Source organism: Lolium perenne, chromosome 4, assembly GCF_019359855.2.
Source record: "Lolium perenne isolate Kyuss_39 chromosome 4, Kyuss_2.0, whole genome shotgun sequence".
Taxonomy (NCBI): Eukaryota; Viridiplantae; Streptophyta; class Magnoliopsida; order Poales; family Poaceae; genus Lolium; species Lolium perenne.
Genome location: NC_067247.2, coordinates 280207165 through 280222163, shown reverse-complemented (window position 1 = coordinate 280222163; position 14999 = coordinate 280207165). Strand labels below are relative to the sequence as shown.

General features: G+C 46.3%; 1 protein-coding gene and 1 long non-coding RNA gene across 2 annotated transcripts; one reads left to right on the top strand and one right to left on the bottom strand.

Moving 5' to 3' along the window:
* Positions 1–2432: 2432 nt before the first annotated feature.
* Positions 2433–5223, top strand: LOC127295540 (uncharacterized). Its single transcript, XR_007847911.2, has 3 exons — positions 2433–2609; positions 2711–3083; positions 3953–5223. It is a non-coding gene; the product is annotated as an uncharacterized lncRNA (long non-coding RNA).
* A 3295-nt stretch (positions 5224–8518) lies between these two features.
* On the bottom strand, positions 8519–12169 carry LOC139830170 (uncharacterized). The gene is made up of 2 exons (XM_071818171.1): positions 10981–12169; positions 8519–9396 (listed from the first exon to the last, which is right to left on the bottom strand). The coding sequence occupies exons 1-2, from the start codon at positions 12167–12169 to the stop codon at positions 8519–8521; spliced, it is 2067 nt and encodes a 688-aa protein (XP_071674272.1).
* Positions 12170–14999: the final 2830 nt, after the last annotated feature.

Below are 14999 nucleotides of genomic sequence, written 5' to 3'. Positions count from 1 at the left end.
TCAAAGTATTGACCATTCGTGGCTGTAACGTTTCATGTTGCAGATGTTTTAAAGGACGAGTGAGTTACGATGGTTAGGGTTACGAGTCTATCCTCAACATGCTCGCCTGTGGCACATGAAGACGAAGGACTCCATGCTGTCTATGTTTGTTCGTTGTGAAACTCTGATGATATGCTAGCCTTGTGCTATGCAATTTGTAATACATTATGTAATTTATGGATCATACGATGTAATAAAGACCTTTGTTTCTTGGTATTACATCTTGTACTGTGTGTGCTAGCGATTGATCCAGGGACTAGCACAGATACACACAGAGATCGGCACCCTAAAAAGGTGAGGTCGCTACAGATGGTATCAGAGCATTGTGTTGACCATAGGTTCGTGACCCTAGGTTTGGATTAGAACATAGGAAGACCCTAGGATGAAATATCTATATAATCCTACTTCTATTAAAAAGACGGTTGATTTGTGAACTTCTAGTATTCTCATCTACTCCATCTTCAAAAATGTTTTCCTCTTACCTTAGATGACCTACCTTATGAAACCATCAAGGAAGTAGAGATGATGACCTTGTGCCTGAAGTGAGGGACTGCTACTTCATGTGACATTCTTCGACTTTGCTAGAAGGGTTGCATGGGAGACCAATGAAGGACTTCAATAAAGACTTCGATGTAGACTTCACAACACACGAAGATACACTGATGGAGTAGAATAGAAACTTGAACATCCAAAATAGAAATAGACCAGACCACCATTCTTCTCTTTTGTTGAACCGGCGATATCCTAATAAAGTATTGATCTTACCAAATTGTGGTATGACCATACTAGTTTGTGTGTGTGTTTGAATTAGTATTTCTTGATGCTTGTTAGATGTTTGTTGTTTGCTGAATTGCCTTGATTTGCGGTGTTTGGGTAGGAATCTTCTTTAGAATCTTTCTATCTATTCTCATGTATACCCAACCCATCAAATGTTTTCTCGGCAAATCGCCATGAAGACATCAGTAGTGAAACCAACCATGATGGTTCCCATCAAGATGAAGAAGCATAGGATGTGAGATACGCAAAACCCTAGTTAAGGATCGGTAGAATTTTTTTCAAAACAATTCAATCATGGGGATTGAAACATTGATTCAATTCTCCATGATTTTTTTTATCAAACTTGTGAGGTTGCCAAGAGTTAGAATACGAGATATACCAAACTGAATACAAGGTAATGATTGGGTGCGACATGGATTGGCCCCCATGACGACTACTCATATTGTTTGCTCTTGTTATAAGGTATGGTAAATCTAGAGAGACATACCTACAAGAGAGACGTCGCTGATAAGCTTAAACCTTAGGGTGGAAAATAATACCCCTATAGTATGGCAAGTGTTGCCAAACGTAGAACTATGTTTAGTTTGAAGGTCCAACCTCTAGCTGAAGAATAGTGGAAGACCATTGACGACACCTCGACATGGAAACCTACACGACTCACCTTGAAGATATATGTTGTTCATTATATGTAAACAACCCTATTGGAGGTCAGAAGCCATAGGTATTCCAAGAGACGACCCCATGCCAAGTCATACCTAGGATGAACCCAGCATGAACCCAAGACCTAGTCTAAGCAACCAAAGTTTCTTTTAAGGGTGGTAGCCCACCTCGACATATGCTAAACCTATTTTCTTTCTAACCTTTTCAAATCTCGGGGACGAGATTTCTTTTAAGGGTGGTAGTCTGTCACATCCCATAATTTTCCAAATTTTGGAATGTGATATAAAAATAAAATCTAAGCTTGTTTGTTTGTCTTGGTTGAAAAATTGACAAGGAACTAAAACTTTCTAAAAAGTTTTTCCAAAAATGGAGTTTTCAAAAAAAAAAACATGCATTGCATTCATAAGCATCATGGCATCTTTGCATATCATAGGAATTTTGAGCGAAATTCAAGTTTATAAAGAAACCTTAAACCCAAAGGAATGCAAATAAAAATTATATAGGCCTTTGTGCCAAATCCGATTTCTTTTCAAAATGTTTTAAAACTGATTCCAAAGCATTCTTCATTGAATAAGGAATCCACTGATATTTTATCTAAATTTGTCTAACTTGTTTTGACTTACTTTTAATCAAATTTGGTTTTTAAATTATTTCCAAATACTAAATCAGAAAACGAAATAGAAGAAAAAAAAAAAAAAAAAAAAGCGGGGCACCAGCCAAGCAACTCAACGAGCTGCCCAGCCAGAGCCGCGCACGGGACAGGCCGAGCGGCCAAGACCAAGCTCTAGGCCACGTATCAACCAGCAAGCACATCCTCACATAGTCACGTTGCTTCTATTTTCATTTTTTTCTTTTGGCTGACACGAGTGGGTCCTACTGCCACCTCAGCTCGTCTTCAAGCCCAGTCATGAAGCGTCGCACAGCACACGCACGAACATACAGTCGGTTTCCCGTGTTTACTCCCGATTTGATTACAGGCGATTTAAGCCACCATTTGACGCACCGTTTCCTCCTATTTAAGCCCCATTCTCTCCTCTTCATTTCCCCTCAAATCACACAGACCGATAGCCCCCAGGCTGCTCGAATTTGAGCTCGCAAGTCCGCGGTACCGGCAACTTCCCGGGACGATTCCGGTGAGCACAGTCCATCTTTTTGCCTCTAATTTTCTCCAAACTTCCTATTTCTTCAGTACGCACATCTCAGGCTTTGTTTCGAAATTTTTGGCGCATCACAGAGACGACGCCATATTCAACTGCAGTCCGCGAGAAGGTTTTTCGGCGAGCGACTGCGCGTGAACCAGTGCACCACGACGTCCGTGACTTCGCCATCAAGTTCATCCTGTCAAGCTAAGAGCCTTTGTCTGTTTCTCCATCGCCAAGGAGCACCAGAACTCCGCCTCCGCAAACTCCCGAGCGCCATCGCCGACGTCGCACGGAACTCCGGTCGTTCTTCGTCGTTGTTCCAGGAAGCTCCTGAACACATAAACTGTACCGTCGGAATCATCACGTCGATCATCTTCTACTACTCCTGCATCTCCGGTGACCACCAGAACGCCGTCGCCATTCGCGCCCGACTCACAAGGGTCGTACTTCTGCCAGACTACCAATGTAAGTCACCGGCGCTTTCCTTCACTCGAATCGACCAGACACAGTTCATACTTAATCATAGCAGCTGAGCATTAGCATCCTAGGCCATTAGATCTTAATCTAAGCGTCCACGTATAGCCCAACTAACTCAACCGGTTCAGCCTCCCTGGGACAGATCGATCACTCTGATTGTGCTAGCTAGCTCACGTAAATAAACTTTAAAATTTTATATCTTTAAATCTATAGCTCGGTTTTAGATGATTCTTTTTGCTATGAGCTTATAACTAAATTCTCTACAACTTTCGTTTAGAAAGTCTCTCCATCAGAGCAAGTTTTTCCGACGACTTTTCATACGTCATCAAAATTTAACCGCGAAATGTTTAGTTTCGTAAAATCAATATCTTTTGTTCTTTTTATCCAAATCGTGCAAAAATTATACCTTGAACTCACAAAAATATGAACAACATATTGGAATGATAAAATTTGACTTTTGAACTATTTCAAAATATGTGAATTTGAGTATTTTTCACCATAGGTTTAATCCTATAAATATTTTCAACATAGTTCCTTTTTCCAAAATGATCCTTATGACCATACCTATCTATCAAAACTATTCCTACATTCTTTTCATGTTCCAAGATCATACTTATTCTTCATGCTTTTGTAGCCTATCAATTCTTTCTCATATATCTTAGATGATCCATATAAGTATTTGACTTTGTCCATTCCAATTCAATCTCCCAAAGCTATATCTTGCAAGCCATGCCCTCATGCCATATCTTCCATATCTAAGGACTAAAATAAAAATAAATAACAACTTGTTGTTTGCCTTGCTTGATTTTGTTGTTGTTGGAATGTGTGTTTATGTTGTGCTATCTTTCATCTTATAGTTTGTACGGAGAGCTGCATGTTTTGATTAAGAGAAGTGAACGTTCTTCGACTACCAAAAAGGCAAGTGACACACACCAAAAGTCCCAGTTTTAATTCTTGCACCGTAGTGTTTTTATAGTAGACATGTCTAGGGTTTATGCTTTTTGCTTGCTATTAAATCCTAGTAGTTTAGCTACACCACTCCTAGACTCCCTAGCCGCCATTAAATTTAGTTGTTACCTGCTATGCCATGCAAAAAGGTTTTGATAGAGGTTAAGGAAAAACAACTAAGTTTAATGAATTACCTGGGTGAACGGTGGAGTTATGGAGAGGGTGGCTGTATCAGGGGGCAAGACCCTGGTGCTAGTGCACACTTGCGGAAAGTCACCCAGGCTTAAAGAGATTGTAGACAAATCTTGCTCATTAGCTTTCCGTACAACCACATGCTACTATGGCTCTGGCTTGACAAAGTATGTTGTATGAACCCGGATCCTAGGGGCCAGGTGGTGGTAGAGGGATACTGTAGTTGGGGGCGTGGCCCTTAGAGAATGGTTCGGGCGATTACACACAGAAGGTCTCGGCCACGGTCTACACCTGTCCTTAAGCAAAATGTGCAACGAGGTAGAAGGATTGACCTGGCCATGTGGGTAAAGGTGTACAACCTCTCGAGAGTGTAAAATCTAAGTACTTAGCCGTGTCCCCGGTTATGGACAACTTGAGCGAACTGACAAGTCCTTGTTCGAAGATCTCCTCATCCCAATTTCTTAAATAAAAAAATTTGAATGGGTGAACAAGGGTAGGATGGTACATTGGGGCTTTACCAATGCTACTGTTAATTTGGTACATTGGGGTTTTACCAATGTTACTGCTAATTAGATTGAAATAAAATGTTTTGATAAATGATAGGGAAAAATTGGCTTTACGCAAAATTGCCAGAGCTCTACCAGCCAAATGTACACTTAAGTGTTAGGTTGCCATTTGAGTCCACTATAGTGTCATCTTGCCAATACATTCAAAGTATTGACCATTCGTGGCTGTAACGTTTCATGTTGCAGATGTTTTAAAGGACGAGTGAGTTACGATGGTTAGGGTTACGAGTCTATCCTCAACATGCTCGCCTGTGGCACATGAAGACGAAGGACTCCATGCTGTCTATGTTTGTTCGTTGTGAAACTCTGATGATATGCTAGCCTTGTGCTATGCAATTTGTAATACATTATGTAATTTATGGATCATACGATGTAATAAAGACCTTTGTTTCTTGGTATTACATCTTGTACTGTGTGTGCTAGCGATTGATCCAGGGACTAGCACAGATACACACAGAGATCGGCACCCTAAAAAGGTGAGGTCGCTACAATACGAGAGTATGCGAGTCTCGGATAACCAGTCATAGTCTTTCGCCCGTCTCCTTTGGCACAAGTCCTTCCCTGCGGGCTTACCCCTTCCCGGCACCCCGGCAGCATACCTCCTTTTGAGCGTATCTCCGGCGCCACGTCGGAAGACCCTCAGTAATCGTCCGGCTATCAGTTAAGACAGTGTATTGCCTCCTCCAGAGCGCAACCCAGCGTCGGAGGTCATCTTGACCCTCCCTAGAGAGTTGTGAAGGGTGCTTATGCCAATCTCAACGAACTACGGACTAAGCCCGTGCCCATATTGGATAATGTGGTTGCGCGAATAAAAGTTGGGCTGGTGTACACATATACGCAGTGCCCCTTTTGAAACCATTTCTTTTTCCCACAACACCTTGGTGTTCCACAAACAGCCATACAACACTTTCCCAATCATCCTTATCAAGATCCTTTGTTTTTCTTAAACCATACACTTGGGTTAGCTCACCCAAGGTTTTTATAAACATTTACAACAAGGTAAACCTTGAGGGGTTCCCAACCTATAATTTCACGAGAAGGAACTACTATAGTACCATGGCCGAGATGAAGGTCATCATACCATGAGAGCATAAGTGAGTGGCATAAAGGGGGTCCTACTTGCTTAAGGTAAGCATGTAAGATGATAACAAAGGGTGGATCAAACTTTCAGATTTGGGGTGCTACTATACAACTTGGGTGGTGTAGGTGTATTACCCATCCATCATTCAAGGGGGGGGGGGGGTACACGGCATAATTTTCTCAATTTGAGAAATATACCAAGCATCATGACTTTGATACCTCTATACTCAACAAAGTAGGGGTGTGGTGTAAAACTCTAATTTGGAATAGTACATGCTCGGTTTGAGCACTCATGAAGACCCAAAGGAGTAGCACGGCAGTGACACCATGCATCTCTCCCACGTGTGAACCAAGATGAAAAACCACCACAAGTAACTACTCCTATTACAACCATACATAGACCAACATAGAGAGATCATCACATAAAGAGATAAGATGCTTAGGGATATCAACAAATGACATCCAACACCACATCATTCAGAGTTCAAAGATGGCTTGCCTTGGTTGGCTTGTCCCTGGTCCTCCTCAAATCCTTCTCCAAAGTCCTCCCCTTCAACTTCTCCCTCGTTTGTATCGGCGGCTGGCGGTGGCGTGGATCGGTGCAGGCGGGTCGGTGGCGTTGGCGTGCGTGTACTGGCGGCATCCAGGGGCTGCTGCTCCTCCTCGCTCGGCGTCGTCTGTGTCACGGACGGCGTCGGAGCGTCGAGAGCGGCGGCGTCCTGCGGTGTTCCTCCTGCGCGTCACCCAAGCGGTGACCGCGGTGAGCGTCTCGGCGTGGCGACGGCAACGGCTCGGCTGCCGCTCGAGCAGCCAGAGAGGGAGTGGAGCAGCCTTGCGGCGTAGTGGGTGTGGGAGCTGAAGGGGGAGGCTTGCCTCTGGTGGGGTTTATATAGGCGGAGGGAGGCGAGGCAGTGGCGTGGGCGGTGGCGATGGCCAACGGGCGCGCGAGGGCAGGCGTCACGCGTAGGGCCCGCGGTGACGTTGCCCTGGTGGCGTCAGCGGGGGAGGGAGTCGAGGCGACGCGCTGCAGACGAGGCGTGATGGCGCGTCGAGCGAGGCTCCGTGCCATCATGTCGCTTGACCAGGTGCGCGGGCTAGGGTTTTTGGGCGTGTGAGGGGAGAGGGGCCGGTGGCGTTTGGGCCAGAGAGGGGAGAGGTGGAGGGGTTAGGGTTGGGCCAGGGCAAGGGAGAGGGACGGTGGGGTTGTCCACGGCCCAAACCAGGGGAGAAAAAGAGAGAGGGGAAAGAAAAGAGAAGAGAGGGGGAAGTCTCCCCTCTTCTTACCTCTCGGCCAAACTCCAAGAGAGAAAAAGAGAGAAGAGAAAAATAAAGGGGTAGGGGTGAAAAGAGAGAAGAGAGCCATGCCAATGCATGTGCTAGGTTTTGGTACCAAGTGCATAAGCACAAGTGTTGGAAGAAAAAAAATAAAAGGACAATCAAGGGTGTTGGTGATGTAACCCTAGGTGATGAGTTGGCATCATTCAAATAAGAGAGGGAAACATAGTAATAAGGATTGGTGTCAACACCAAAAGGGCAAACCCTACTGATTTTAAAATGGGTTACTAAAATATTAACCAAGGTAACTCCCTAATTTAATAATCCTAATGAAAATTTCAAGACCAGAACACACATGAACTCAATCAAAAACTCAAGCAGACATAAAATGAAAAGTTTTTGTTGGTTCAAAATTTTCAGACAGGAGGAAAAATGCAAGTTCTTAAAAATGGGGTGTTATAGACCTTCCCCCCTTAGAAGAATCTCGTCCCGAGATTCCATGGCTAGGAGCTTGAACAGATGGGGAAACTCCTGTCTCAGATAGTCCTCTCTTTCCCAGGTGGCTTCGTCTTCAGAGTGGTTACTCCATTGGACCTTGAAGAACTTAATCTTCCTTCGGCGGGTAACCCTAATGGCTTCTTCCAAAATACGAATGGGGTTCTCTCGGTAGGTTAAGTCGTGATTGAGGTCGATTGCACGATAATCGATATCCTTGAAGACTTCCGTCTTGTTAGGTGCTTGGAGACATTTCCGAAGTTGAGAGATATGGAAAACGTCATGGAACTCCGACAATTCAGGGGGCAGTTCAAGTTGGTAGGACACTTCTCCTCTCCGTCCTAGCACTTTGAAAGGACCAATATACTTGGGCGCAAGCTTGCCCTTGACATGGAAACGTTTCATTCCTTTGAGAGGGATTACCCGGAGATAAGCGAAATCTCCGGTGCAGAAAGTTAATTCCCGACGCTTGCTGTCGGCGTAACTCTTCTGGCGGGACTGTGCAGCCTTTAGACGGTCACGGATAAGCTGAACTTGTTCTTCTGCTTCTCGAAGTATATCTGGACCGAACACTTGGCTTTCTCCGGTCTCGGTCCAGTTGAGAGGGGTTCGGCATCTCCTCCCATAGAGGGCTTCAAAGGGTGCCATCCGAAGACTGGCCTGATAACTGTTGTTATAAGAGAACTCGGCGAATGGCAGGCAATCCTCCCATTTGGTTCCATAAGCGAGAACGCATGCTCGGAGCATGTCTTCCAGAATCTGGTTCACCCTTTCGGTCTGTCCTCCGGTCTGAGGATGGTAGGCTGTGCTGAAAGATAGTTTGGTGCCCATGGCTTCGTGAAGCTGTTTCCAGAAATGAGAGGTAAACTAGGTTCCTCGATCGGATACGATGACCTTGGGAACTCCATGAAGACTGACGATCCTTGAGATGTACAGATCGGCTAACGCTCTTCCGCGATCGGTGGTCTTGACAGGTAAGAAATGAGCGACTTTGGTGAGACGGTCGACTATCACCCAAATGGAATCATGTCCACGGCTAGATCTGGGAAGTCCGGTGATAAAGTCCATTCCCACTTCTTCCCATTTCCACACCGGTATCTTCAAAGGTTGCAGTAATCCGGCGGGGCGTTGGTGCTCAGCTTTAACTTTCTGGCAGACATCACATCGAGCGATAAAGAAGGCAATATCCCTCTTCATCCCATGCCACCAAAAGGTGTCCTTCAAATCTTGATACATTTTAGATCCTCCAGGGTGAATAGAATAAGGAGTATTATGGGCTTCCTCCATTATAAGATTCTTCAATTCTGGAATGTTTGGCACGCAGAGACGTCCATTGTACCATAGTACTCCATTGGAATCTATTGAAAATCCTTCTACTATTTCTTTGCCCATGCGGCGTTTGATCCCTTCAATACTCTTATGTCCTACTTGGGCTTCCTTGATCTGATCTCGTAGGGTAGGTCTGGCTTCCATGGCAGCAAGGAATCCATGGCTAACCAATTCTAATCCAAATTCTTCAAACTCTCGATAAAGCAGGGGTTGCTCGACTTTCAAACGGTAGTTGAGGGAACAGGGTTCTCTGCTGAGGGCGTCGGCAACTACATTGGCTTTTCCAGGGTGATAATGGATACTAAGATCATAGTCCTTGATGAGCTCAATCCATCTCCTGTGTCGCATGTTCAACTCCCTCTGGGTAAAGATATACTTGAGACTTTTGTGATCAGTGTAAATATCACACCTGTTTCCTATGAGATAATGGCGCCAAGTCTTGAGAGCGTGAACTACGGCGGCTAACTCCAGGTCATGGGTGGGGTAATTGGCCTCGTGAGGTTTAAGTTGTCGGGAGAGGTAAGAGATCACCTTTCCTTCTTGCATTAAGACACTTCCAAGACCAAGTTTGGAAGCATCACAATAGATCACGAAGTCCTTGGTGACGTCGGGCATGGTTAGGATGGGGGCTGAAACAAGTCGTCTTTTAAGCTCTTGAAAACTTTCTTCACACTTTTCTGTCCATTCAAACTTCTTACCCTTTTTAAGTAGGAGGGTCATTGGCTTGGCGATACTCGAGAATCCTTCAACGAACTTGCGGTAATATCCCGCCAATCCGAGGAAAGACCTCACTTCTGTAACATTCTTAGGGGGTTGTCGGTCCACAATGGACTTGATCAAAGAGGGGTCAACAGAGAGTCCTTCGGCTGACAATACGTGGCCAAGAAATCCAACTTCCTTGAGCCAAAATTGGCATTTGCTGAACTTAGCATACAGTCGATGATGCCTAAGGGTACCTAAAACGAGTCGCAGATGCTCTTCATGTTCTTCCTCAGTTTTGGAGTAAACCAAGATGTCATCGATAAACACCACAACAAACTTGTCTAGGTATTCCATGAAGACCTTGTTCATGAGATTCATGAAGTAGGCGGGGGCATTGGTGAGTCCAAAAGACATTACGGTGTACTCATACAATCCGTAACGGGTAGTGAAGGCAGTCTTGGGAATGTTGGATTCTCTAACCTTGAGTTGGTGATACCCAGTGCGAAGGTCTATCTTGGAGAAAAATTTAGCTCCATTCATCTGATCAAACAAATCATCGATCTTGGGCAGAGGATACTTATTCTTAATGGTCACATCATTGAGCCTCCGGTAATCCACACATAAGCGAATGGTTCTGTCTCTTTTGTCTACGAAGATTACAGGCGATCCCCATGGTGAAGCACTAGGTCGGATCAGACCTTTGGCCAACATGTCGTCCAATTGTCTCTTTAACTCGATTAGTTCTTGGGGGTTCATACGGTAAGGTCTCTGGGCTATGGGTGCGGTACCCGGGATCAGTTCTATGATGAACTCGATGTCACGGTCTGGGGGCATACCGGGCAATTCCTCCGGAAAAACAGCAGGGTACTCACAGACAATAGGGACTTGTTCAAGGTTGGGTCCAGAGACGCTTTTCCTACAGAAAGCTTTGGATGAATGTACGGTGGCGGTGTATTTTACTGGTAGGCCTTGATCATTGGTGAGAGTAATGGATTTTTCGACGCAGTCAATGTGCCCCTTATACTTGGTCATCCAATCCATTCCAAGTATTACCTCTAAGCCTTGGGCTCCTAAGATTATGAGTTCTGCCTGGAAAGGTACTCCGTGTATAATAATGGGAACTTGTTTGCAAGATAAGCGGGTTTTAGCGGTGGATCCAGGAATTTGCACTAACATGAGGCGTTTCATAATGGTTGGTTTTAGCCCGCTTTTCTTAACGAAGGGTTCGGTAACGAAAGAATGAGATGCTCCGGAATCAAAAAGAACTCGGGCAGGAGTGGAGTTGACTAGGAACGTACCCATCACGATGTCCGGAGCTTCCTCTGCTTCTTCAGCACTGGCATGATTCAGATGTCCATGGGCGGCATTTGCCTGCTTCTTGACAACGGGTTTCTTTCCTGACGCCGTCCTAGCTTGAGCTTGATTGGGTCTGGGTGCGTTGGCGCGCTGAGGCGTCCTCATCTTGGTAGGGCACTCACGAGAGAAGTGCCCCGGCTTCCCACAAGCGAAGCATCCATCTCCTTGAGGACGAGCTGGCGGATTTGGGCGAGGGTTGTTATTATACCCTCCTCCTCCGGAACGGTGCTGTGGAGCTGAACGGTTGGGGGTGTAGTTGTTGGAGCGATAAGCTGGGGCTGGTGTTGAGCTCCTCTGAGGTGGGTTGGCGGGTCTTGATGGGGGCGGACTGCGGTACTTGGGGTTGTTGGGTCCACTCTGCTGCTGTTGCATCTTGCGCTTCCTGGTTTCATAGGCAGCCTTGCGCTTAGACTCCACCATAATAGCGGCATCCACAAGCGCTTCCAAGTCGGGGTAAGGTACAACCACTAGGATACTCTGAATTTCTTCATGCAAACCATTCATGAAACGGTCGCGCTTCTTCTCGTCAGTGTCAACATCTTGCGGGGCATACCTGGCCAGGGTGTTGAACTTCTCAAGATAATCCACCACGTTGGAGTTGTTCTGCATCAGGTTGAAAAATTCGTCACGCTTCATCTTGATCAGACCAGTGGGAATGTGAGCCTTACGGAACTTGGCGGTGAATTCCACCCAGTTGATGACATGATCAGGAGCTTGCATGGCCTTGACATTCTCCCACCATGCTCGGGCGGGTCCCGAGAGAAAGTGAGTGGCGAGAAGAACTTTCTCGTGATCTCCTACCGCGGCGACTTCAAGGTTGTTTTCAATGGTGCGGAGCCAATCATCCGCATCGAGGGGAGCGACACACTTGGAGAACACGGGCGGGTTGGTATTCTGAAAGTCCCTAAGGCGTGACCTTGGTGCTTCCTCGCCGTGTCCTTCTCCTGCTTCGTTGTTGCGGTTTCCTGCGGTGGCTTGAGCAATCTGCCTAAGTGCGGCGATGTTTGCCTCACTTTCCGCACGAGCGCGTTGGCGGTCTTCCATCAAGAGGCGCAAGATTTGTGTCATGTCAGGATCCGGGGGTGGTGGTGGATTGTCGGAAGTGTTACCTCCACGGCGGGTCTCAACCATCTGGGGAGGTGAAGATGACAGACATGGAAATGAGATGATGGAAAAGTTCGGGGGTTCAAGTGCTTGTTAAATAAGGGGAAGGAATGTGCATGCATAAAAAAGAAAACTCCAAAATAAAAGGAAACAAAAGCGAACACAAATACTAACATTCAACCACAAACGTTGGTACTACCAAAAGCATCAAGTTCACATCCAACATGGTCACATAAGGACCAACAAGTTCATCGCATCATACGGGACATCCTAACATAGACCAAGTCTCGAAGGTGCACATCTAGAAATCATCAAGTGGTGCGGAAGGGCCATCGAACGGGGGCTCCTCGGGATCCTCCTCATCATCCGGAGTAGCCTCCACGGTGTGAAGTGGTGCGGGTTCTTCGGTCGCGTCGTTGATGAAGGCGCGGTCCTCGTCATCTTCATCATCCAGCCCATCAAGTCCTTCCTCCTCCATGAAATCCTCATCATCACTAACAAGAGCGGTGTTCTCCTTGCGGATGTCCTCGCCATCATCCGGGGCGTTCTCGAGCTTGTCCTCGGCGTCACGGAGGGCGGCCTTGAGGTGCATAACCTTGACCTTGAGCATGTAGTTGGACTCGCGGATACGGAGGGTCTTCTTCTGTTGGCGGCGATGCTTGAGCTTGGCCAACTTCAGATCCATCTTGAGCCCTTCAAGCTCATGCTTCAACACCTCGTTCTCCATCCTGTTGGAGTCAAGGCTGAGCTGAGTCTTGAACAACAAGTTCTCCATCTGGCACACCTGGCGTCCAAGGGGGCAAAAGTAGGGGATCATAGTAGGAACCCCCTCCTCATTGCGGCGTCCCAAGAAGGCGTGAGGAAGACCCATGGCCTCCAACTCGACACGGTGGTGGAAGACAAGACGAGAGAGGGCTGCTTGGAGCACCCTCACAAGTCCATCCTCCCATGTGCGGTCAAAGACCTGGACCTCAATCTCCTCAAGCTGCTTCACATGAGAGCCACGAAGTGTGCAAACCACCATCCAGGACATCTCGCCGTCCTTGGTGCTCTCCATCTGTCCTCCCTTCACTTCGGGGGCCAGGCGTCCAATGGCCTGTGACACCTCGACGAGGGCGGTCTCAAACAGGTAGGGAGGCTTCTTGAAGCCAAGCTGGATGCTCTCAGTGAACATTGGTGGATCCATCTACACAAAAATTTTAAGTTCTTAATTAGTATGATGATCAAAGTGTGCCAAATTTTAAGTGCATAAAGTAAAAACATTAATAATTAATGCAAGTAAAGTTAATATCTAAGAGAAAGTAGGGGAGAGACTAGGCATTATTTCAGCATATAGTCATCTCGTTTTTATTATAGAAAATAGTTTTTGCACTATCTTAGCGTCCATGCTAACTAGGGCCTCCTATGGTCAGGATGGCTCTGATACCAGCTCTGTGGGGACCCCGGACTAACTGTCCGAAATACCCTGTTATGCTTTCAACTCACGATCCCATGATCAGTGCACCGTGAGCACATAACCGAACTGAATATCCAGAATTACATCATCCATTACAATACCGAATAAATAAGTCTTACAATAGCGGGGTCACATGACCCAGTCATACATAAATGCCACAACGGGCGAGTTCACACACATAGCAGCGGATACACGTCAACGTCGTCGGGCCCAAGTCATGCCTTAGACCTACAGGCGTCTGACTTGGAGATCGTCCTAGGTTGCATAGTCGTCCTGGTATCCTCCATCGTCTTCATAGTCCTCCTCATAGTCTGGCCAAGTTAATAGCCAGGGACAAAGCCGTGAGTACATTTGGAATTGTACTCGCAAACCATCACAAAGGGGTGCTAACATAAACTATCTAGAAGAGACAAGAGAGGAAGAACAGTTTCTCTTGTGGATATAGCATGCATCAACATCAAGTGCCGACATAGCGTCCCGGCTTCTCAAGTGAAGGGAACACTATTGGTGTTCTATGGCATCTCTATATCTTTATTGAAGAAGATACTTCAAAAGACATCCTATGACATCTCTATATCTTTATTGAAGAAGAGTTGCATTTCTCCATCTCAATTGATGGGTATGCGAGGGAAGGTTCTATGACATCTCTATATCTTTATTGAAGAAGAGTTGCATTTCTCCATCTCAATTGATGGGTATGCGAGGGAAGGTTCTATGACATCTATATATCTTTATTGAAGAAGAGTTCCTCTTCACGAAACATTAGGTAGGTGTTCCCCACTTGGTCTCAATTTTTCCACGACCATCTCCATATGGCCAACACACACCCTTTTTCCGTACCCTTCTGGTATATAAAACGCAACACTTTCTTTGCAAAGCATTTGTCAAAACAAAACGCAAGCCCCGGTAAAGGTAGACCTTTGCAACCCGTCCATGACCGCGGACGCGGCTATTCGAATAGATTTAACTCTGCAGAGTGTGCGCACTTTCCCCACAAGAACTGATAAATCCGCCGGGATCATCCCCGGATCGTCATACGAGAGTATGCGAGTCTCGGATAACCAGTCATAGTCTTTCGCCCGTCTCCTTTGGCACAAGTCCTTCCCTGCGGGCTTACCCCTTCCCGGCACCCCGGCAGCATACCTCCTTTTGAGCGTATCTCCGGCGCCACGTCGGAAGACCCTCAGTAATCGTCCGGCTATCAGTTAAGACAGTGTATTGCCTCCTCCAGAGCGCAACCCGGCGTCGGAGGTCATCTTGACCCTCCCTAGAGAGTTGTGAAGGGTGCTTATGCCAATCTCAACGAACTACGGACTAAGCCCGTGCCCATATTGGATAATGTGGTTGCGCGAATAAAAGTTGGGCTGGTGTACACATATACGCAGTGCCCCTTTTGAAACC

Excerpts from the sequence above, each read along its gene's own strand:
- LOC139830170 (XM_071818171.1), bottom strand. The coding sequence starts at position 12,169 with ATGGTTGAGACCCGCCGTGGAGGTAACACTTCCGACAATCCACCACCA. Across the intron at positions 9,397-10,980 it reads AGCTCCGGACATCGTGATGG|GAAACAGGTGTGATATTTAC; the intron begins GTACGTTCCTAG and ends ATTATCTCATAG.